At 51.7% G+C, this 22,284-nt stretch overlaps 1 protein-coding gene across 3 annotated transcripts in view; it reads right to left on the reverse strand.

The window, feature by feature from the left end:
- Window positions 1-632: 632 nt before the first annotated feature.
- The window catches only part of UBASH3A (ubiquitin associated and SH3 domain containing A), a 45,344-nt gene continuing 23,692 nt past the window's right edge, over window positions 633-22,284 (reverse strand). Inside the window, exons 7-14 of one of the 3 annotated variants that reach the window (XR_003118668.1) lie at window positions 19,178-19,301; window positions 13,779-13,878; window positions 10,905-11,027; window positions 8,997-9,089; window positions 5,786-5,930; window positions 4,962-5,226; window positions 3,958-4,067; window positions 633-1,254 (exon numbers count right to left, since the gene is read on the reverse strand). Coding sequence is in view for 2 of the 3 variants with exons in the window: in XM_025380333.1 (XP_025236118.1) it covers window positions 1,117-1,254; window positions 3,958-4,067; window positions 4,962-5,068; window positions 5,786-5,930; window positions 8,997-9,089; window positions 10,905-11,027; window positions 13,779-13,878; window positions 19,178-19,301 (940 nt within the window). In the remaining variant the exon portion in view is untranslated. The remainder of the gene's footprint in view (window positions 1,255-3,957; window positions 4,068-4,961; window positions 5,227-5,785; window positions 5,931-8,996; window positions 9,090-10,904; window positions 11,028-13,778; window positions 13,879-19,177; window positions 19,302-22,284) is intronic. The other 2 variants (XM_025380333.1, XM_025380334.1) reach the window with 2 other exon arrangements.

Here is a 22,284-nt window from a genome sequence, read left to right on the forward strand (position 1 = left end):
AGGAGAGTCAGAGGCAGAAGGCGATGTGGCTGTGAAGGCAGAGATCGAGAGAGCTTGGAGGCTGCTACGCCGCCGTCCTTGAGGAGGGAGGGTGCAGGTGGCCTCTAAAAGCGAGAAAAAGCAAGGAAAGGATCCTCTCCTGGAGACTCCAGAAGGAATGTAGCCTGCTGACAAAATTCCGACCTCCGGAACTGTAGGAGAGTAAGCGTGTGTGTGTGTGTGCCTGTGAGCATGTGTGTGCCTGTGTGTGCATGTGTTTGCATTGCATGTGTATGCCTTCATGTGCGCGTGTGTGTGTGCATTTGTGTGTGCTCGTGTGCATGTATGTGTCTGCATGCGTGCATGTATGCATGTGTTTGTGTGTGTGTGTTTGCTTGTGTACCTGCACGTGTGCATGCGTGCGTGTGCGTGTGCATCTGTGTGCGCATGTGTATGTGCATGTATTTGTGTGTGTGCATGCACGTGTGTGCCTGTGTGTGTATGCATATGTGCATGTGTGTATGTGCATGTGTGTTGTGTGTGTGAATTTTGTGTTCTTTCCATGACCACCAGGTTTGTGGTCATTGGTTACAGCAACCACAGAGACATAGTAACATGAGTGTTGACAGCACTGAACAGCAACCCAGTTTTGAGCTGGTAGACGGTATTCTGGGCCCATTTTATTGACTATTACACCTGTTTTAGCCCATGTGGATATGGCTAAAGAGTGATGGACGCAGAAAAAGAAAAAACGATTGGGAATTTAATGATCAGACCATGGAAAATGAAGTGGTTAGATCCTTCGTGTGTGGTGAGTCTTTAATTCCTGGAATTTAGAGTCCGGAGCAGTTGTGTCCCCAGCTGCAGACACTCAGGGTACATGCTGCAGGGTGGCGTCCTCACCCAGCCATCTGCCCTGTGCTTCCCACAGCTGAGCTGGCGGAGGATGGGTCCACAGATGGGAGTTACAAAGGCGAAAGCTGGAGGGAAATATTCCGGAATATAAAAGTGCGTCTTGTGCTTTTACAAATCACATTGGGTGAGACTAAGACGCCTCTGGAAAGAGCAGCATCTCCCAGCCTCTGCACGTGGTCTCTGCCTCTCCACTCTGAGGTTATGAGAACATCACCGTGGCTCTCAGTTGCCTGAGATCCAGTTCCTCCAGTTAAATGCTGCGTTCGCCCCGTGGGTGAGGGTCTTCACTGGTGGGTTCACCAACTCCCATTTTCCTTCCTCTTTATTTTCTTCACAGAAGCACATGCCCAGGGAAGGGATCTAGAACGGAGTTTTAAATCACTTGTTAATATCTTACAAGTCCATCAACTTCAGACTATCTCCAAAGCCAATGGTCAGGCGCTCCTCTATTTTGGAGGGTCTGTGACTGCCCAGGCTGGCACTGCCACCATCAAATGGCACCAACATCTGCCCAGGCGGTGCCCCATGGGGGATGTCCCCTAGCCAGGGGACACTGGGTAATTCTGGAGACATTTCTGATTGTCACAACTGAGGATGGAGGTGCTGCCGACACCTAGCAGGCAGAGGTCCTACAAGGTGGTGCATCCTACAATGCACAGAACGACCCCCACCACAAAGGTCTGCAGGCCGAGGTGGAGATTGCTGTCTACCACTTAAGGAGTGACTTATGTTCTCACATTCAGCATCACAAAAAGACACAGACATTGAGTTTTCAGACCCAAAAGAAAAGCACAAAGTGAACCTTTCAACCTCCATCCCTTCATCTGTGAAATGCATGTGTGAGAACAAAGCTTTGTGGTGAAGCCTTTTATTTGTCTTTTGCTTTTCTTTTTTTCCGTCCTCTTTCTAATGTCTAGAAATTCCTCAGGCCGATGAAAATGCCAACGGGCAGGGGGATCCGAGCGAGGCTGGTGTTGACTCTGGGGCGATTCTCTCCTTGTGCTTGTAGAGGCTGTGGGCAGGGGGCGGTGATGGGCTGGCTGGGGAGGGTCCTGAGTGCTCCCTTTCCAGCTGCCCTGATATGGGGACCTATCTTTTGGCAGAGCCCCCTTTGCATTTTCTGATACGCATGAGCAAGTCCAGCTTATTTTGGGGTGGGGGCAGGGTGGACACCACGTGATCAGCATAAGAAAGTCTAGGAGCTTGGAAGTTCCGGATTGGCATCTATGGAAGGGGGTGAAGGGTCCAAGGAGCCAGTGGAGCTTTGGCCACAAAGGCTCATGGATTTGGGGAATTGTCAGCAGCTGCCGTGTGCCGTGCTGCCACCCTTGGTTACAGGGACCCCCAGGAGCGCCTGGGGCTGGGGGCTTGGTATGTGTATATGGGGCTGTGGGAAGGCGGGCAGGGACAGGAGGGATGCACCAGAGCACGTGTGTGGGAGACCCATTTGCAGAAAGAAGCAAAAGCAGCACTTTGGGGGCAGGTGGTGCCGGGGCTGCCCGGACAGTCCCCAGGAAAATCCATGCAGACCTCTACCAGTGTGACCTGGGGGGGTTGAGCAGCCCTGTTTGGACAATGCTCACCTGGTGGCTCAGGAACCCAGAGCGTTTGGAAACGTCTGGATCATAATTGGGACACACCACCCTGGAGACATTTTGCCGGGGAAGCCTGTTTCTACTCAGGTGCAGAGGAAAATGGAGCAAGAAAGGGGGATTCGGGTGTCTGATGCCAACTTGCTGAGTGACAATGACCCGTGGCAGGCATGCTCCTCGTGTGCGTAAGCTCTCATCCAGCTGCTGAGGCAGGTGCAGCTAGAGAGCTAAGCCTTCCTGCAGGCGCCTGGCTGGCGTCACTGAACTGGGCCTGGGAGTTGGGCTCCTCTGAAGCCCCCGACCGCTTGGGGGGACTCAGCAACACCCTCTCTTGCCCACAACTTATGGTGAACAAGCTGTGGCCAGTGTGGTCCTGTGGCAGTGCTGTGTGAAGAAGCCAGGTCAGGGCCTCAAGCCCCTCCGATGCCAGGCATTGTCCGTGCTGCACGTGCTGCCTGAGCACTGACCAATGGACTCACGAATGTCATAAAAAGGTCAGAACCATAGGGAGTCCAGCCTTGAGTAGATCTGCAGGGAAGGGCTGGGCCTCGGGCGGGATGTACCCTCCTGAGTCTGCCTGCCTCAATTCACCCATGGACTGGACGTCACCCTCTCGCTTTGCTGGATGATAATCAAGGTTGTTCAAGATGCCACTTGTGCATTATCCTCTGTTTGTCATTCACAAGGTCCTTGCCAGCACCTGAGCACTCTGACAGCTACAACTAGCTCAAGCTTGTTCGGTGCTGGGTGACTCCAAGGGCAAGAGGATCAAGGGGCTCCTCTTCATCCACCAGCCACCCTGCCCCAGGTCCCCAGAAGAGGCCAGAAGTGAGTACTACTGTCGTTTCTTCCCTCCTCATCCAAACTGCTGACTCCTTCCTGAACTGTCTGTTTTTCTTTCTTTTTTTTTGGGACGGAGTCTCACTCTGTGGCCCAGGCTGGAGTGCAGGGGTGTGATCTTGGCTCACTGCAAGCTCCGCCTCCCGGGTTCACGCCTTTCTCCTGTCTCAGCCTCCCAAGTAGCTGGGACTATAGGCACCCGCCACCATGCCCGGCTAATTTTTGTATTTTTGGTAGAGACCGGGTTTCACCATGTTAGCCGGGATGGTCTTGATTTCCTGACTTCATGATCTGCCCATCTCGGCCTCCCAAAGTGCTGGGATTACAGGAGTGAGCCACCGCGCCCGGCCGACTGTTTTTCTACGAGAGCTGCAAGGGGTTATGGCATGAGCTGACTGGTAAAAAATTGGCAAGTGACCAATGATGATGAGGATGACTGACTTATCCACCAGCCCCGGCCCGAAGTCGCCCTTCACACAAGAGCAGGTGGTCTCAGTCTCCAGGGGCACGTGGATCCTGGCGGCCCTGGGCCAGCCGGACACTTGTTTTCGTTCTGAGAAGTGGATGTGATAAACCTGTGTCTTCTGGGTGCCTGACTTTGCAGCCCGAAGAGCCAAGAGTGGGCACGTACCTTTCTCACGAACTGGGCAAAATCCCCACATTCCCGGGGTGGCAGCCCGAGCAGTGGCCGCGTGCAGGAGTCCAGCGCGGAGCCGTGACTCACGATGAGGATGACGCCCGCTGTGTGAAACAAGAACACCTCCAGGTCAAAGCAGCCCCAGAGAGCACCTTTTGTTAGACCAGGGTCCCCAAACTGGTGGGGGCAAGCTACCTCAGAGTGCCCCAAAGCCGGGCTAGAAGTAGTGTGGCTGGTAACCGCTTAGTGAAGCCTGCATCCCACCCTCGCTCGTGGATTCCCCTGTACTCAGCAGCTGCCCGCCAGCCTCAGGGAGGCCTAGGAAGTGAGCTGAGCCACCCCCGTGGTGGCCAGCTGCCTCGGTCCTGTCAGCCACAGACTGGGATGTAGCGGTGGCTGCCGCCCAGGCCAGACCTGATTCACTTGAGAAAGGTCAGCTGGTGGTTTTATCACACGAGCCTGCTACGACTCCTGCTTTAGATAAGAGCACCTGGGACCACAGGCCGAGTGGGCCTCGCTCAGGTGACGCGCGTGTCCCTGCCAGCTCGGGGGAAGGTGTGGGAAGCCAGCGCTTCTGCATGTGCTTCATCCAGGACAAAGCAATACGGGAGGGTTAGGAGACCCGTGTGATGGTCAGGGAAGGGGGCTCCACCTGGAAGCTGGTTGTTCTTTCTCTCTGTCTCTTTTGTTTCCCAGGAAGCTGCCTCGAATCCCTTGGACACGGGTGGTTTGTGCTGACCCTGCTGGCCTGGGTCCCATCAGCACTCAGTACCAGGATTGGGGGGTCTCGGGGCCTGGGCGGCAGGGGAGTGCGTGTCTATGCACGTGGTTACTGCAGCAGTAGCAGCGGCGATGAACACTTTGTTGCTGGAGAATGGGGGGTGGGGGGCAGGGGAAGTGGGGGCATTCATCGGTTCCAAAAATTGGCCAATTTCCATCTCAGAGATAATTCCCCGAGCCCCAGGGGCCGTTCATACAGAGGATGGTGAGGCACTTACTGTCCTGCGGGCAGGTGTTGACGATTTGCACCACGCTCGCCGTGCACCTGTCCACATACTCCTGGTAGCTCTCGGCCGGCATGAGGGCAGACAGGGGAAATGCGGGCCTGGAAGGAGGAGATGGAGAGGCTGCTGCCCTGGCCCTTTGGTAGGGATTAGGAGGGCGCGGTTGCAGTTAGCTGGGGAAGGAGAACGTTCTTCCGGGATGGCTCTGCCTCCAGGCAGGCTCGTGGTCAACAGGGAGGCTCCAGTTTTGTGCTGAAAACTGGCAAAGCACTGACAGTCAATCTCCAGCACACATTCTTACTCAACACCAGGAGGGCTCTGCAATGGCAGAGTCAGACATGGGTGGAGAATGACAAAGACTCTCTCCTTGACCAAACTCCAGTCCAGCTCTTCTGAACCTTCTTCTCGATGAGGTCTTGACCCTTGGGCTTCTGTGTCTGTTCTTGCAGAGTGAATTTAGCAAGAACCTCTTACCCTCGAAATCTGATCAAGTTCCTTGTCCTCTACCACCCCCACCAGGTGATGTCTGATCACCTCGGCCTGCTTTTAGCAAGAGTCCCCGTTTAGGTTAGTTTAGCAGGAATGACCCACCTTCTCAGGAATTTGCCATCCACCAACTCCCACCCTGCTCTGTGGCTATAACTCCCCACTTTTCCTTGTATTCGGAGTTGAGCCCCACCTCTCTCCCCTGCTGCAAAACCCCACTGCAGCAGTCCCTCTTGAATAAAGTCTTTCTTACCACTTTAACAGTGTCATGAAAGTTTTCCTTAATAAGAACTGGAAAAGCCCCAGTGGCAGAGAACTTTCGAACAGCATACCTGTAATCAGTGTCGATGTTGAAATTTGCCTCTTTCAGCTCTTCCAGGCTCATGAGGCTTGGGGTGGTTTTCCCAGCTTCCCATTTTGTCCATTCAAAGATTCCAGGTTCCACTCGTATCTTGATTTGTTTCTCCAGTTTGAGTTCTGGACTCAACAGAATACAAGTGTTTATCATCCTCAACATCCACCCTGACTCTGCATAAATAAGTCTCCTTTTAGATCTCAGACCGTCACACACAAGTCTAAATCATACCTTTTAAACAGTGTGATTTTCTTCTTGGCAAATACCGTTCTGTGATTAGGAATAGCCATGCTATTTCTGAGGTCAAAACTGATGAGCAGTGGGAAGGTATCAGAGGAGTGATGGCCCCCTGTGTGCCAGGAAGGACCAGAGTCTCCCAAGAGCTGGTGAGTGTCCCAGGCAGCAGGCTCATGCTGGGGCTCACCTGAGCACCCGTGAAACCAGCCCACCACCCGCATCCTCCAACATGGCGGATCCACCGATCAATGGACAAGATGTGACCCATCGCGAAGAATGCTGGCCTCATGAGGCCCTTTCCTGATAAACACTTGCACAGATTGGGCAAGAGGTGAACAATGGAAGGAGCCATCTTCTGGAACATTCTGACTCCCTGCAACTCACACTTCCCGAGCATTCTATATTTTGATTAAAGGAAGAGCCATAAAGTAAGGCCACCTCTTTTTGAGTGGAAAAAAGGACCTGAATGTTTTCACTGGGAACTCAAATGCTGGGCATAAAACTAGTTCCTCAAATGTGATTTAGGTCCATGGAAGGCGCTCTTTCATCAAGCATGCTTAGAAAAGAGAGTTAAAGCAAGTTAATCAGGCCCCTGAGTCCTCCCCCATCAACCAGATCCCCTAGTTCTCCCACATCAACCAGGGCCCTGAGTCCTCCCCCATCAACCAGGCTCCTGAGTCCTCCCCATCAACCAGGCCCCCGAGTCCTCCTTCCTCAACCAGGCACCCGAGTCCTCCCTGACTCCTCCCTGCGGTGTGTGGTGTGTGTGTGTGGTGTGTGTGGGTGTGTATGGTGTGTGTGTGTGGCATGTGGTGTGTGTGGCATGTGTGGTGTGTGTGTATGGCGTGTGGTGTGTGTGGCGTATATGTGTGGCGTGTGATGTGTGTGTGGTGTGTGTGTGGTGTGTGGTATGCGTATGTGCATGCAAGCATTGTGAGGAGGGACAAGGATTGTGGAGGCCTTGCTTGCCCTCCTGGTGGAGCTGCCTCTGGGCTCTGGCTACACTACCGTCAGACCTTTGGGGATTCCTGAATCCTTTCGTGGTTTGGTCCAATAAGCTGATATTGTTCTTTGATCTTCATCGGGCTCATTGAGAGCCCAGAGGGGCGGCGATGCAATTAACATGGGAACCTCCAAGGCAAAGTGAAATAAATCTGCATTTCTCTCTTGTGATCTGAGATGCTGTGCAAGGGGCTGGGGTCCTGTGCCACAATTGGGAGGGAAATGAAAGGATGAAGCTGCAAGACTGAGGTGGGCAGAAAGTGTCTCGACATTTTTAAGTGCGTGGAAGGTGGATCATGGATGCTCTATGCTGATAAAATGGATTTCTGTGCCTCATGAAACTAGGACTGGATTATGGGATGGAAGGTTCAGGAGAGCACAGGACAGGAATGATGAGCCCGAGAGGCTCTGTGGGTGGAGTCAGGTCCGCTCCTGGCCGGGGCTTCCTGGGCACGTGGATTTGAAGGTGCTGTGAGGGAGCCTCTCTGACAGGGAAGAGGGGATCTGAGGACATGGCAATGCACACGTGTGCGATGGATCCACTACTGTCCCAACAGCTCCTACTGGTCATGGTCCCAGCTCTGATGTGGCCCCATGTGCAAGTCCCAGCAAGACCACCATCTGGGATGGCTCCTCCATGGCCCCTCCATTCCTGCCCCTTTCCTGCAGGACACGGCTTCCTCCCTGCCTTGAGCACCCATTCCTTCTACCTGGGACTTGTCATTCCAGCTACGGCAGCCCTGCCATGGTGCAGTGCCAAACTCTGCTGTCTCCAAACAGCCCCCCTCGTGGATCTTGACCCTCACTCGGATCACCTCCTTTCTCCTGCACTCACCTCCCCCGTGCTCGGCCTCCTAGCTGACCCAGTTGGAAGTCCTTGGGCACGGTCACCCCCTCACTATGCCCTCAAGTCTTCCCGTCCCCTCTGGCTCCACTGTACTCACAGCTCAACCCCACTCTTAGCTGCATCCCACTCTCCACCCACTCCCGGTCTAAGCTGGAAGAGACCCCCTAGTCCGGCTAACGCATCTCCATTTAAGCTCATGCTCACAAACTGTGGGTGGGCTCTGAGTGCTGCCCAGCGGTCACCCTGCATCTCCCAGGACCTGGGCCCTCTCTCCCTGACAGCCATTCATACTTTTAGCACACTCCAAACTTCCCACAGTCCCTGCCCCCACTTTCTGCTGGTGGCCCGAATTCCTAGGTCTCTGAGAAAGTCGAGGCAAGCCCTGTCCCTGACATTTGCCCTCCTGCTGCATCTGCGTCTGTGGGCTCTGCCCTCTCCCCTGTCACCATGGAGGTCACATGCCCTCTCCCATGTCACCCGTGCTCCTGGCCACAGCTAGTCCCTGCCTGGGGACCGAGATCTCATCCCTCTTCCCAGACAAAGAGGAGCAGGACAGGGTTCAGGCTGAAGGCAGAGCTCAGGCCTCTGGGACAGGCTGCTCTCCTCTGGGCAGAAACTTTCTTCTTCCCGTAGATGGGAGCTGCAGAAGGGTCTGCCCAGGGCTTCCTGACACATATCAGCCCTTGAGGATGCTGGACAGCTCCACTGGCCCAGTGCATTGCCCTGGGAAAGGTCATGCATTTCAGACTTAGAAGGAACCATAGCAGCTGTTTCCAGCTCTCAAGGTTTTCGAATGCTCCTTTCCAGGTGTATTTTTAAAATGTCTAGCTGACAGAGGCCAAAGAGAAACAGTGTGAGGACAGGCCCTGGCATTCAGCTACACCAGCCCCTACTGGTCTGACGGTCCTAGTATTCCAGACACGCTCATGGACTCAGCATGCCTGCCAGCATCCTTGGGTGGCTGGCTCATACCTGCCTGATGACTTTGGTGTGGGCATTCATCGCCAGTCATCCAATTCCACTTCCACTCCCTTCCCACTCCCCTTGGAGAATAGCCACAAGGTCAAGGCAGTAGGAGAAGCTCACCGAGGTTCTCACTGACCTTCCAGGATGAGTTTGGCCGTCTGCACACAGCGGAGGGCTGGGGAGGCGAACACAGAGCTGATTCTGATACCACTGTCCAGTAGCGCGTCCCCTGGAAAATAGTGAAAAAGGCAGAAAATGCCCCTTCATAATCCTAGCCTCTGATGGCAGATGAGCCATGTGCTCCCTGTGGTAGGCAGGGTCCTCAAAGGGCTCCTGGTTTCCACCCCCTGGTGTGACACACCCTGCATAGCCCCCAAGTATGGGCAGAACCTGTGACCAAGATGATCTGTTGCTCCTGGGACAGTTACATCCTATGGCAGAAGGGAGGGGATCCAAGGTGGTGGGGCTGACCAAGTTGGTGAGCCCATTAAAAGCAGTGATTATCTCCAGCCAGTCATGGAAAAAAGAGAACTGTGAAGTGAGAAGGATTCAGCAAAACATTCTCCATTGCTGGCTGCAAAGATGGAGGGGACTGCATGGCAAGGAATGTGGGCAGCACCTAGAGCTGGGAGCAGCCCCCAGCTAATAGCCAGCAAGGAACAGACCTCAGTCCTCCCACTGCAAGGATCTGAATTTGGCCAACAGCAGAATGAGTCTGGAAGGAGACTTGAGCACCCAATGGAAATTCAGTCCAGCAGAGACCTTGACTTCAGGCCTTAAGACCCTCAGCAGAGAAGCAGCCCTGTGGGCCTGGGCTTTGGATCTGCACCACTGTGAGTTCAGAAATGGGCCGGGCTTCACATGTGTGGTCATTTGAGAAAACTCAAGACCCACTGCGGCTTGTGGAAGGATAAGCCTGTACATCGCCTTTCCCCCTGTGATATTGGAAGCCCTGATCTCAGGGAAATATGGGAGTCCCTACGGCAGAAAAACTGCACAGCCCCAAAGCTGGTGAGCGAGGTTCCAGTGGAGGCTCTTCTGGGCTCAGCTGTGTCCCCTCCCCTGAAAAACATGTTAGAGTCCTCACCCTTGGTGCCTTAGAATGTGACTCATTTAGAAACAGGATTTTTACAGAGTGATAAGTTAAAATAAGGGTGTGCACCTCAATCAATTGAATTAGGGTGGGTTCTAATCCAGTATGACAGTGTCCTTCTAAAAAGGGGAAATCTGTGCACAGAAACACACAGAGAAGAGGAGAGGAAGACAAAAGATGTCACCTACGAGCCAGGGACAGAGGCCTGGGACCACCATCTCCTCCCGACTCATCGTCCTGGCACCTCACAGTGGGAGCCTGGAATCAGCTGTCAGGGAGTGCAGTATTCTCACCACTGCACTTGGCAAGTGCTATAACTATAACTCTAGGACTCTATAACTCTATTGCTCGGGCTTCCCACCCTGCCCAGAGCAGGTGGCTAAACATTTCTGAGCACACCACTGGGTGGGGGCCCGGGAGAGTGGGCCATGGGGGTCTCTGCAATTAACCATTGCTGTAACTTGTTTCTTTGGATTCCATTTTCTGAATTTAGGAAATGAAGACCTGATGAACTCAGTGGTCTCTTCTGTTTAAAAAAACTCAGTCACGTAGAAGCAGAACCGCCAGATATGAAACAGAAGCCCAAAGTGACAGATTTTGAAATAAAACCAATGAGAGGATGTAGTTTTCCATTGTAAAGTGAGCTCCTTGGTGCATACAGTGGTTGTTGATTTTTCCTCCCCTCTCTCGTTTTCTCTATGCCTGCCTTTCATTCCTCCCAACTTCCTGAATCATCCATTCCTAGATCAAACCTCTGCACTGCCACTTTCTTGCTGTGTGACCTTGGGCAAGTTGCTTAACCTCTCTGTGCCCCAGCCTCCTCAACAGACTGGAGACAAAGCTAACACTGTATGAAAGGGTGTGTAACTAGGGCTCAGGCTGGATACCTGTTAGCCATAATCATTGTTGCTGTTATTGTTACTTTTCCTACTATACAGCCCTCAAACATACCTGCAATTCTGGACTGGAAAATGCCGCACGATGATAATGGGGGATCGTTTTCAAAGTCTTTGATCCCACGACTCCGTCTGGGCAGACTACACGGGAAGTTCAGGTCTGGCCTGTAGTATTTCCCTGAAGTGTAAAGAAGCATCAGATGTTCAGTTTCATCAAGTTAGTACAGATTTGTTCCACAAAACCCCCAAGACCAAGACCCACTCTAACAGCAAGGTTATTATTGAAATTATTGTCAACTGTGTGATTTCTGAATATGCTCTGCAACGTGGCTTCAATTTGAGAAGAAAGTGCTGCTCGGCTGTGCACACAACATTTTCTCAAATGCAGAAAACTTAAGTTTCAGCCCCGGGAACTATGCAACCCTCTTTGTCCTCCCCAAATGCCCCACGAAGATTCACTCCTACATTTTCCTGATAAAGAACCTGATAAAGTATCTCCATGACTGGTTTAGCATAACTCAGTAAGTATCTGAAGTTGCCATCAATGATCCATCCCCCTAGCTTTAAACGTATCCTTCTTGCTCAGGGGACAGAGTGCTCGAACTGGAGATGCCTGTGTTGTGCATTCTTTAGTCAATTGCTTGAAGCCAGGCTGGAAGCCAGGTGGGCTCACTGGGACTCTCTCCCACCAGGGGCTGCCTGGTGTCAGGGTTCACGTGGAGTTTGACCTTGAGTTCTAAGATCTGACAGTCTGGTGGCAAATCCTGGCATCGCCATCTCCTCACTGTGCAACCAGAAGCAAATGATTTCATCTCTCTTATCAGTAAAAAACAGGGAAAGAGTAGCAGTTGTGAGGAGCCAGTGAGGTAACACCCATACCCCAGCGTCTGGTGCGAGAGGGAGTGGCCAACAAGTCGGGGGGTTGGTCTCATGTCAGGGTGACTGATTATCCTCACACAGGGCACCACAACACACTGCACCCTCCAGTGCACTCTGGTTTGCCTTCACATTCTCCAAAGGGACCCCAAGCCTCCTGGCTACTAGTAGGTTCCAGCAGCCACACTGACCTTCCTGAGACCTGCTCTGCCATACATAGCAGCCCCTGCCCTTTGCACCCCGGAAAATGCCAGGCCCTTTCATCCTGGCCCACTGCCTTGCACAAACTCAGAGTGGGGGTGGGGGGCAGTGGGAGGCAGCAGGGGTCAGCGCGGCACAATGGCTATTTTTCATGCCTATGTTTTAGGTTCCATGTAGGAGTTTTCTGAAGACTCCCTCCCTGGGATTTCCACGGGCAGAGACTCTTGTTTGAAATTAGAGGTGTTTATTCAACGCCAGCATTAGCTGTTGGGAAAGGTAGTTTTAAAATCAGAGAGAAAGTCCATCAATTTTATTGTATTCTCAAAGGCATCTGTCATCCCCACCAAAATGTCAACACACTCCATTTAGGTACTTTGCTGTCATCGACACTGTAGTTGTGATCACTCTGGAGGCAGAGGGCAGAGCTCAGGAGATGACAAGGATGTGGGCCAAGGTCAGGTCCCGATGGGAGCAGAGTCTGTGTGGAATATGGGGTGAGGTGAGGGGCCCCCTGAGGTTGGTCACCTTGGAGGAGGATGTGGCTATACCTCATTGTGATTTATTAAACCTTGTAATATACAAAACTCAGACAAACTAGATGTCGTTCTTTACTTTATCAAGGGCCGCTCTACCTTGGGAAAAGATCCGCCAGGAGTTTCCTTTCAGTTGGGGATTTCCAGTGCCTTTAAAATATTTTCCCTTGTAAGTGACTTGATCTTTTGTCCAGATGACCAAATATTTTTTCTTTTTCTATGAAGTCCAATAAGTATTTTGGGTGTTGATTGTTTTGTATTGATTTTCCCCACCATGGACATGGTGTGTCAGTTCAATCTATAGCTTCAGTAATTCAATAGCTAAAAAAAGTGTTTTATTCCAAGAAAGTTCTTATATGTTTGTTAATGCATCCTGATAGCCGCCTATTGTCTTATTGTTGCTTCTTTAAGCTCTTGTATCTTTACTTGACCTTGTTGTATAGAGGTGACCATATTATTAGCTCTGTGAGTTCTTGGAAATATGTTTGATCATGATGCTATCTGCTCAGAATGTTTTCTAGTGTGTGGTTGTCATCTGCCAATGGTTTTCCCTACTCATTTCCCACTTTCTTGGCTCTGCTGGGCTTCTGGAGGGGGATCCCGAAATGGTTCAGCTAACCTAGCAACTGTGAATTGGTTCTGTCACTATGTTCAATGCCTTAATTTATGTAATGGGTCATGGCTTAGAAATTGTGACACTATAGGCTTCCTATTAGGAGATGAGCACTGATGTGGACATTGATCGTAAGTACAGAGGTTGGCTTGTGGGTATGTGTATTTATAAGCACTGTTCTTACTTCCTGGCATTCAAAGGAGCAAAGCTGGGGTGCGCTGGAGGCATGTTCAAGAATACGTCCATCTGTTAAGCAGCATAGCCAAAAATTACAGCAGTCAAGATTAGGTTGGAGAGGTTCAGAGATGAGACTGAGAGGTACAGCGTGTGCCAGAAGCGGCAGGGTCAGAGACCACAGGTCGGGGTGCATTCACTAACGAAATGCTACATATGTGCTGCTGGGATGAAAAGACCTGTCCAAGCATTCACACTAGCAGATCTGCTTCCTATTGAGAACCATTCCTCCATCATCCACAGAGAAGTTGATGGAAGATTCTTACAGACAACACACACACTCAGATGCATACATGGAACACCCCTGGAGGAAGATGTAGCAGGCACGTTTTCCACATATACAGTCTACCCATGGTCATTCTACAGAATGGTGCCTCGGGGGATCTGGTGCCATGTAAGGTCATTGAGAAGGAGATCTCATTGGTCAGATCTATAGCGTTTCTGTGCGTAGATCTGCCTGAGCATGACCTACCGTCAGGAGTGGAGCATTGCTGCAGCCACGACTTCCCGAAGATCTGATCCACTCTCTCCCCGTGGCGAACCACCAGCACGCTCTTCCTTGCAACGGTGGCCTGGGCAGGAAGCAAGGCACACACAGTTTAACACTCAACTCACCGGACTTGCACCTACAGCAGCTCTCCCAGTCATCCAGCAACTGGGAGGGAATCTCTTCCTTCGTCAGTCAATAGCTTAGCCCATTTTGCCCAAATTATTAGAATGAAAGAGGATGTGAAATTGGCAATCTCTTCAATTTCTTCTGACATTTTATTTCCTGGGCATTCTAACATCAAGGAAATGAAAAGAGACAGGATTGGCCCCTACCATGACACATCTGTTTTTCTACTTTTCTGTCTTTTCTAAGTCCTTATCATTCCCATAGAGACGTCTTAGGACATTATCCCTATCTATATTATAATATGTACTGTTATAATATAGATTATCTATCTGTATATCTAGTCTCCTCTCTTGCTGGCACACTTCTTCTGAGAAGCCCTGCAGGACTGCCCTGGTGCTGGCATGTTGAGGGGCCGTCCTTTTATGGCTTCCAGGTGTGAGTTCTGCTTCTGAGCACTGAGTGGAGAAGCCCTCATCCATTCCCTTGCTGTTTTCCCATAGCTGGTCATTCTCTGTGTGGCTGAATGCTAGAGGGAAACAGTATTTTACAGTTTATTTATTTCTTCTTGGCATAAGACTGGCTTTGGTGGTGGCCAGCAGCTTCGAGCCGGGGACAGCAGCTCTCTGGCACCTTCTTCCCTGGCCTCAGGCAGCCCCGGGATGGCCTTGGAGCCTCCCAGTCACAGGGCTCGTGCCCGCCCTGTTTCTGGGAGGCTTGTGCTTTGGGGAAGTAGCCCAAGGGTCATGCTTGGGGCAGGAAGGCTGGCTATCCTTTGGGAGGGGCCTCCTCTGTGTGGGATGGTGTTGGGGGGCTCTGCCCTCAGGGGGTGCTGGGCCACCCTTCTCCCCATGCTGTGCCGGGCTGATCAAGTGGAAGTGCTAGCCTTGAGAGGAACCCACTGCAAATGAGATGGAGAGAGTGAATGAGAGCTGAGGATGGTCCCCCGGGAGCAGAGAGCAGAGTTACAGGGGCCAAGCCAGCTAGAGGCCACCAGGACAGCTGCGTGGAGCGTAAGCCCTGCACCAGGACCCTGGAGGGAGACACCAGTCTTGGCTGCTTCCCTGGAGGGCACTATTGTGCCAGCTGACATTGGCCCCACACCTACATTCCCAGCCCCAGAGCCAGGCCCAGGCTATCCAGGGGGGTCCATTTCAGAGCAAGAGGTGGGGACCCCTGCAGCAACACAGGCCCAGTGGTGCTGCCCTCTGGCACCCAGGACTTGTGCCTCCCTGTGACACGGCACCACAGGAGGGAGCATATCACATGCTGGGACATGAAGCTGCAGTCCACAGCATCCCTGCTTTAGGGAGCTGCAGGTCTTCCTGGGCCAAGAGATGAACATGGAAAGATGAGTCATCGACAGAGATGGTGGGGGCAGAGCGCACAGGGCCCGCCACAGGAGGTGGGCTGCGAGGCCTTCTGGGGACCAAGTCCTGCCTGGAGCCGAGGCAACCAGGGAGGGACAGGGCAGGGAGGACCCCTGGGCAGGAGGCAGCTCAGACAGTCGCTATCCCTGCCCTGATCCCTCTTGGCCACACAGCTCTCTCTAGGCTAAAATGACAGGGCGGCTCTTGTGTGTGTTTTCCTACTGAGCAGGGTAAGGAAGAGAGGCGAGGAGAGGTGAGCCTTGTCCGCGTAAACTCTCATACACCAGCCCCAGCATCGCCCTGATTCCCCCCAAATCCTAGAGAAGAAAATGCAAACGCCTTTAACATCCAAACAGCCTCGGGGAGGAAGGGACTCATTTTCCACCTGGCCAGTGCAGCTGATCATTCCTGTCTGGACTTGCTTCTGTGAACAGTGATCCAGTCTCAAGGGTCTGCACTAACTGGCCACGGGCTCTGGCAAGAGTGGTCCTCAGTGGTGTCCCTGCACCTTGGGAAGTGATTGGAAACTACTGGGAATGAAAGGACACCAGAAAGCAGGGTGGGGGCCAATTTCACCTGCCTTGTAAGCGTTCTTGGGGTCAGCACCACAGGCAGCTCCTGCCAGATCTTGTGGATGCCTTGTGAAGTCCACACTGGCCTGGACAATGCAGAATTTCCAGCTGCTGAAATTTACCAGGGCCAGACGGTTCTTGACGGCCCTGACTACATTTGGTAGGTGCATAAACTATGGGATTGGTGAACTGGCGAGAATGTTTGCAGTTGCCATGCAAACACTTTCTTAAGGGTCACGGGGCTGAGTCTTCAAAGTGGATAGACGGTGAGACCAAGTGAATAGTATTGTTTTCGCTTATTGGAGAACTTCAGATGTGCGTTTCAGGATAGAAACACTCATCTCCTGGGGAAGAGCTTCAGGGGAAGGTTTGTCTCGCTGTCTTGCAATTATGAAGTGTGGCTATGCAGAGGTTGCCTACACTGACACCAAGAGGCAGCACCGACTGCCCCATCCCAGAATGAATATTAAAACATCCTAGCCCATTATCCTGTAGAGCGTTGATCTGCAAGTAGGTTGCAAAGCATGCATGTGCTTGGAACCTCATTCTGCCCAGTAACAAAGTCCCCGAGGTTTTGGATTTGGGGTATTTTCTTCCTGGAAGAGCTCAGAGCATTTAAAATGCTCTTCTGTGGCGCTTTGCCACAGGAATATGATGATAAAGCAAAAGAAAGGCCTGTGGGGAGTGGAATGGACTGACCCCTGGGACCTGTGGAATGAGGCAGGGTTGCACACATTCTCTACATGGAAGGTACTGCATTGGTGTCCTGGGGCTGCCGTAACAGGCTGGGTGGTGCAAAGCAACAGACATTTATTCTCTCACAGCTCTGGAGGCTGGAAGTCCAAAGTCAGGGTGTTGGCAGGGCCGTGCTCCCTCTGAGGTTCTAGGGGAGAATTTATTCTTTGCCTCTTCCAGCTCCTGGTGGTCCCAGGCGTTCCTTGGCTTGTGGCCGCATTGCTCCAGTCTCTGCCTCTGTGGCTACATGGCCTTCTCTGCTGCTGTATCAGATTCCCTCTGCTTTTCTCTCATCAGCACACTCGTGATGGGGTTCAGGGCCCTCCTGGATAACCCGGGATCATTTCCCCATTTCAAGACCCTCCACTTAATCCCATCTGCAGAAGCTCTCTTTCCTAATAAGGTCACATGCGCAGGTTCCCGGGCTTAGGGCATCATCTCTGGGGCCATGATTCTGCCTCCCACAGGTGCGTTCTACCAGACCTGCGGCCAGTTGTCTTTTCTTATTATAGGGAAGGGATGAAATCCCTATAGAGAAGACCACGTGATGGGGGCCAGTTCACAGGCAGACGCATGTTCTGTTTTCAGCCATTGAAAGCACGGTTTAGACACAGGCTGAGCTACGAGCAGAGACATCCATTCCAGGCTCTCCCCCTCCTTCAATCCAGAAAGTAGGCCACAGCCCTGGGGAGTTTTGGCTCTCCCAAGTCTGGGCCTTTCTCGCATGGTGAACGCTGATCGCCATTTCACATACACCCAGCTTCACATACACCCAGCTTCACATACACCCAGCTTCAGAGACACATTNATACACCCAGCTTCACATACACCCAGCTTCACATACACCCAGCTTCAGAGACACATTCTTGATTTCTCAAGAAAAGGCCTCCTCACCTAGCCACCAAGGCAGCAAAGACCTGCCAAGGCCACTTAGCTTTGGCCTGATTTGCACCAGCTGCCAGGAGGCACCAATGGTGACAGGGACGCTGCGTGTGGGTTGACTGTTTAGCTTCCACAGTAGGAGTTTTCTCTGCCACAGTCCTGGAGACTGGAAGTCAGACATGACGGCGTTGCCGGGGCTGGTTCCTTTTGAGGATTCTCTCTGGGGCTTGCAGGTGGTGTCCCCTCCCTGTGTCCTCACAGGGTCATTCCTCTGTGTGTGCCTGTTTCCTCATTCCTTCTTCTTATAAGACCAGTGGTCAGATTGGATCAGATTGCATCATCTGTGTTGCCTCATTTAACCTTAAATACCTCTTTAAAGGCCTTGTCTACAAATACAATCACATTGAGTGGACTGGGGGTAAGCACTTCGAGATAGGCATTTCGGAGGCACACAATTCAATCTGTAACAGAGGGTGAGCGTTGATCTTAAGGTGAGCCAGTGACAAGTCCCAGCAGCGCCTTCCTGTGGTTGTTCTGGAGATTTATGGACCAGGCACCAGGCTGGGCCCTGGGGACTAGCGGATAAGCCAGGCTCCTGCGACCCCACCCTCTGGGCACAACAGTCTCTCCGCACCAGGGGCCTGGCCGTGGTGGGCACTGGATGGCCCATCTCATGTAATCCTGCCAACAATCTGATGGGAGGGTGGTTAGGAGTCTGTGTGCTCTCCGACAAGCTTCCTAGCCTCCATGAGCCCCAGTTTTCAGATCTGTAAAATGGGTAGGGGGCAGGAATAGCGCCTGCTGTGTCGACTGGGGATAGCAGGGATGAGAGATCCTAAAGTAACGTGTGCGGCACATGGCAGGGCACACAGGCAGGTGAATTTGGGAGCAACAAGGACAGAGAGGCACTGGGTAGCAGGCATGAGAGATCCTAAAGTAACGTGTGCAGCACATGGCAGGGCACAGGCGGGCGAATTTGGGAACAACAGGACAGAGAGGCATTTCCACCACTGTGGCAACCGGACAAAGGCCAGCAGCAGGTGCAGCCCCTTCTTGAGGGCTCCTCTGTAAGGAAAGTGAAGCTTCAGATCTTCAAGGATCAGGGATGCAGTGTTACTTGTTTGCCTTCAGGGAGGGGCTGCCTGCTCCTTGGTGTCCCTGCCTGGCGCCTGCACTCCTGCATGTACCCTGTGAGGGTGGCAGGCTCAGGGTGCCCTGCTGTGTCCTGGACCCTGGCCTGAGTCTGCTGACCCCCCAGGTTATGCAGAGTTTTGCCTCAAAAGATGAGGGGCCAAGGCATCGGGGCAGGTGACGTCTTGGGGGCCGCTTGGCTCATGAATGAGGGAATGGGGTGAGAACTCGGGATTCTGGGCAGTGCTGTGTCCCTGCCTCTTCTGTGCCCCGTGTCCTGGTGCCATGACTGAAGCTGCCTTGAGGAGCTCAAAGGTGGGGCACTCTGCTATGGAGGGGTGGCTCCCTGTCTGCCCAGAGCAGACAGACCAAGGCAGGAGCCCCTGGCACCTCAGCACCGGTGGGAGGCCCCCTTGCTGACCTACACCTGGGTCTGTGCTCTAGGGCAGCAGGGAGGATATGTCTATGGAACAGAAGCTACACTCAGGAAGCTGCATCCACCATGAAGTTAATACAAAGTGTGGTTTTGCTTAGTTTACTTAAAAGAAAAAAGGGAATGTTTTATTACCTGCAAGGCCTGTAAGCTGCTAAGACTCCTTGCCGTTTGTGGAAGAAATTCCCCACTGCATCTGCTGCTGGCTTCACTGTCCTTTCTGGAGTTCAGGTCCGTGGCTAGACTGAAGGTGTACATCCTGTGGGGGAAGGAAAGCACGGTTTGAACAGAGGTGAGACCGTGTTGTTGCCATGGAGACCCAGCATCTGGTCATGTATGTACTTGAGGATGTCCGGGACAACCTCCCCAGAAAGGTTCCCATGAGCAGAGAATGAAGTAACGCATGCGAAGTGCTCAGGCCCCAGGAAGTGTGGACGATGTGGTTGTTTTATTACAATGATCACCATCTATGATGGATAATTTTACGTGTCAACGATGTGGTTGTTTTATTACAACGATCACCATCTATGATGGATAATTTTACGTGTCAACGTGACTAGGCCACAGTACCCAGGTATTGGGTCAAATGTTATTTTGGATGTCACTGTGAAGGTATTTTTTAGAATGAGATTAATGTTTGAGTCACTATGCTGAGTAAAGCAGACCACCCTCTAGATGATGGAGCTGTTGGACTCCACGGTGCTGGCTCAATCTTGTTAAACTGCTAAAAGTCCTTATTAAAAACATTTAAAGCTTTTAAAATCAGAAAATGGTCCTTGAATGACTCAACATATCACTGTGGGTGGGTCTCATCCAACCAGGTGAAGGCCATAAGAGAAAACACACTGGGGGCCATGAGGAAGGGGAAATCCTGCCTCCAGACCACCTTTGGACTACAGCTGTAACCTCAGTGCTTCCCAGGGTCTCCCATCTGCCAGCCTGCCCTGCAAACTGTGGACTTGCCAGGCCCACAGTCTTGAATCTTCAACTAGATTTCTCTCTGTCTCTCTCTCTCTCTCTCTCTCTCTCTTTCTCTCTCTCAGTCACTCTCGGTCTCTCTGTCTCTGTCTCTGTCTGTGTCTCTGGGGCACCGTGACTAGTACACCATCCCATTTGATCCACTTTCTAATACAGTCATAGGTGTGCAGATGGATGTAGCTGGGATTCAGGAATGAACGAGCAGTGAACAGCCACATTGAAGAGCTCTGCTCACATCTGGAGGGAAGAAGATGCATTTAGTGGAAGGAGTTGCAGGCAATGAGGAAATTGCTATGTTCCAACGAATCGAGAAACGTGGCATGGGGTGGACAGGCACTCAGGTGCTTGGGGACCACTGAGGGGAAAGATGCCGGCAACTAGCAGCGGTGAGAACTCCAGGCTCTGGACTAGGAAGAGGGTGATGGTGGGGTCCCCAAAATGAATGTGTCGGAAGAAACAGGCAGAGGGGTCAGAGGAAGATAGTGAGAATGAGAAATAGAGACCCAACGGCCGCGGAAATCCTCCTTGGAACAGCAAATGATCGATTTCCCCAAGGGGGAATTCATTCCATAAAAGGAAAGATCTTTGAAAAGTCTGTTTAAAAATTATATACGAGCACAGTCCAGTGGCTACGCAGGCATTTCTCGGCAGGAGCTCTGCGGGATTTCTCTGGGTTGAATTAGGCATAAAACATTCTTTGCCAGCCCAACATTTTCTACTAACACTGTGCTCTTGCTTTCAGCGAATTCTAGCATTTTAAAGTCCCAATTCCATTGGGAAAATTCAGGATACTTTGTTTCTTACGGTTATTAGAATGTGGAAAATACAACAACTTTAAAAAGATGAAAAAGTATCTGCAATCCTCCAGCTCAGTTAACCATGAAATCTAACCCCATTTCCCTCATCCACCCACATTTGGGAATGCTGCCTTATGGCTTTTTGAATTTGAACCGCTTTTTCAGGAAAAGCAAATTGTAGTCTAGTAGAAGGTGAGGGGAAATGGTGCCTCATTGGTTTAAAATTCAATTTTTTTTTTTTTTTTTTTTTTTAAGACAGGTTCTCACTGTTGCTGAGGCTGGAGTGCAGCGACACGATCCTGGGTCACTGCAGCCTCGACCTCCCAGGCTCTAGTGATCCTCCCACCTCTGCCTCCCAAGTAACTGGTACAGGCATGCACCATCACGCCCCACTAATTTACTTTTATTTTTTATTTTGTAGAGACAGGGTCTCGCTATGTTGCCTAGGCTGGTCTCCACCTCCTGGGCTTAAGGGATCCTTCTTTCTAGCTTGGCCTCCCAAAGTACTGGGACTACAGGCATGAGCCACTGTGCCTGGCCGGGCCTCCCTTTTTCGTGCAGTCTTTTATTACTAATGAACAGGAACTCCTTCCCCATTTATTTCTCTCCTGTTCATGTTCTTTGGCCATTTCTTCTCTCAAAGCCTCAGTGTTTTTCTCAGCAAGTTTTGAATGTAGTCTTTGAAGAGGAAGAGTCCAGGAGACAGTTTCTTGGTCAGTAAGTGAAAAAGGCAGGCGTAAGTCACCTGGGTACCAAAAATGTCCAAGGGCTAGCAGCATCCAGGGACCCCGGGTCACCGTTGGAGGGACGGGGGCTGGGGCAGGTAATCGGCTCAAGTGGATGACCCACTGGGGACCGTCAACTTTATAAATATCTTCTGAAAAGCACTGTTGTCAGCTTGCTCTTTACAGCGTAGGGTTCTTTATGATGTTTAACCTGCAGAGGTCTTTGAGTTTAAGCATTTGACAATCGTTATTAAAGACAGGCCTGCTAAGTCTCACTTTAAGATCCCTTCCACTGCTTCTGACCCTTCAAAACTCTCCCCAGTCCAGAAATCAGAAATGCATTCATTTAAACAGTGCTATTTTTTTGAGATGGAGTCTCGCTCTGTCCCCCAGACTGGAGTGCAGTGGCATGATCTTGGCTCACTGCAAGCTCCACCTCCCGGGTTCATGCCATTCTCCTGCCTCAGCCTCCCGAGTAGCTGGGACTACCGGTGCTCGCCACCACACCCGGCTAATTTTTTGTATTTTTAATAGAGACGGGTTTTCACCGTGTTAGCCAGGATGGTCTCGATCTCCTGACCTCGTGATCCGCCCGTCTCGGTCTCTCAAAGTGCTGGGATTACAGGCGTGAGCCACTGCGCCCGGTCTAAGCAGTTCTATTTTTAAAATGTTTTCCTGTTTCTATTTAATCCTTGTCTCTGCCAGGAATTGATTTCAGTGTACAATGTGAAGGGATATGAAA

Source organism: Theropithecus gelada, chromosome 3 (genome assembly GCF_003255815.1).
Source record: "Theropithecus gelada isolate Dixy chromosome 3, Tgel_1.0, whole genome shotgun sequence".
Classification (NCBI taxonomy): Eukaryota; Metazoa; Chordata; class Mammalia; order Primates; family Cercopithecidae; genus Theropithecus; species Theropithecus gelada.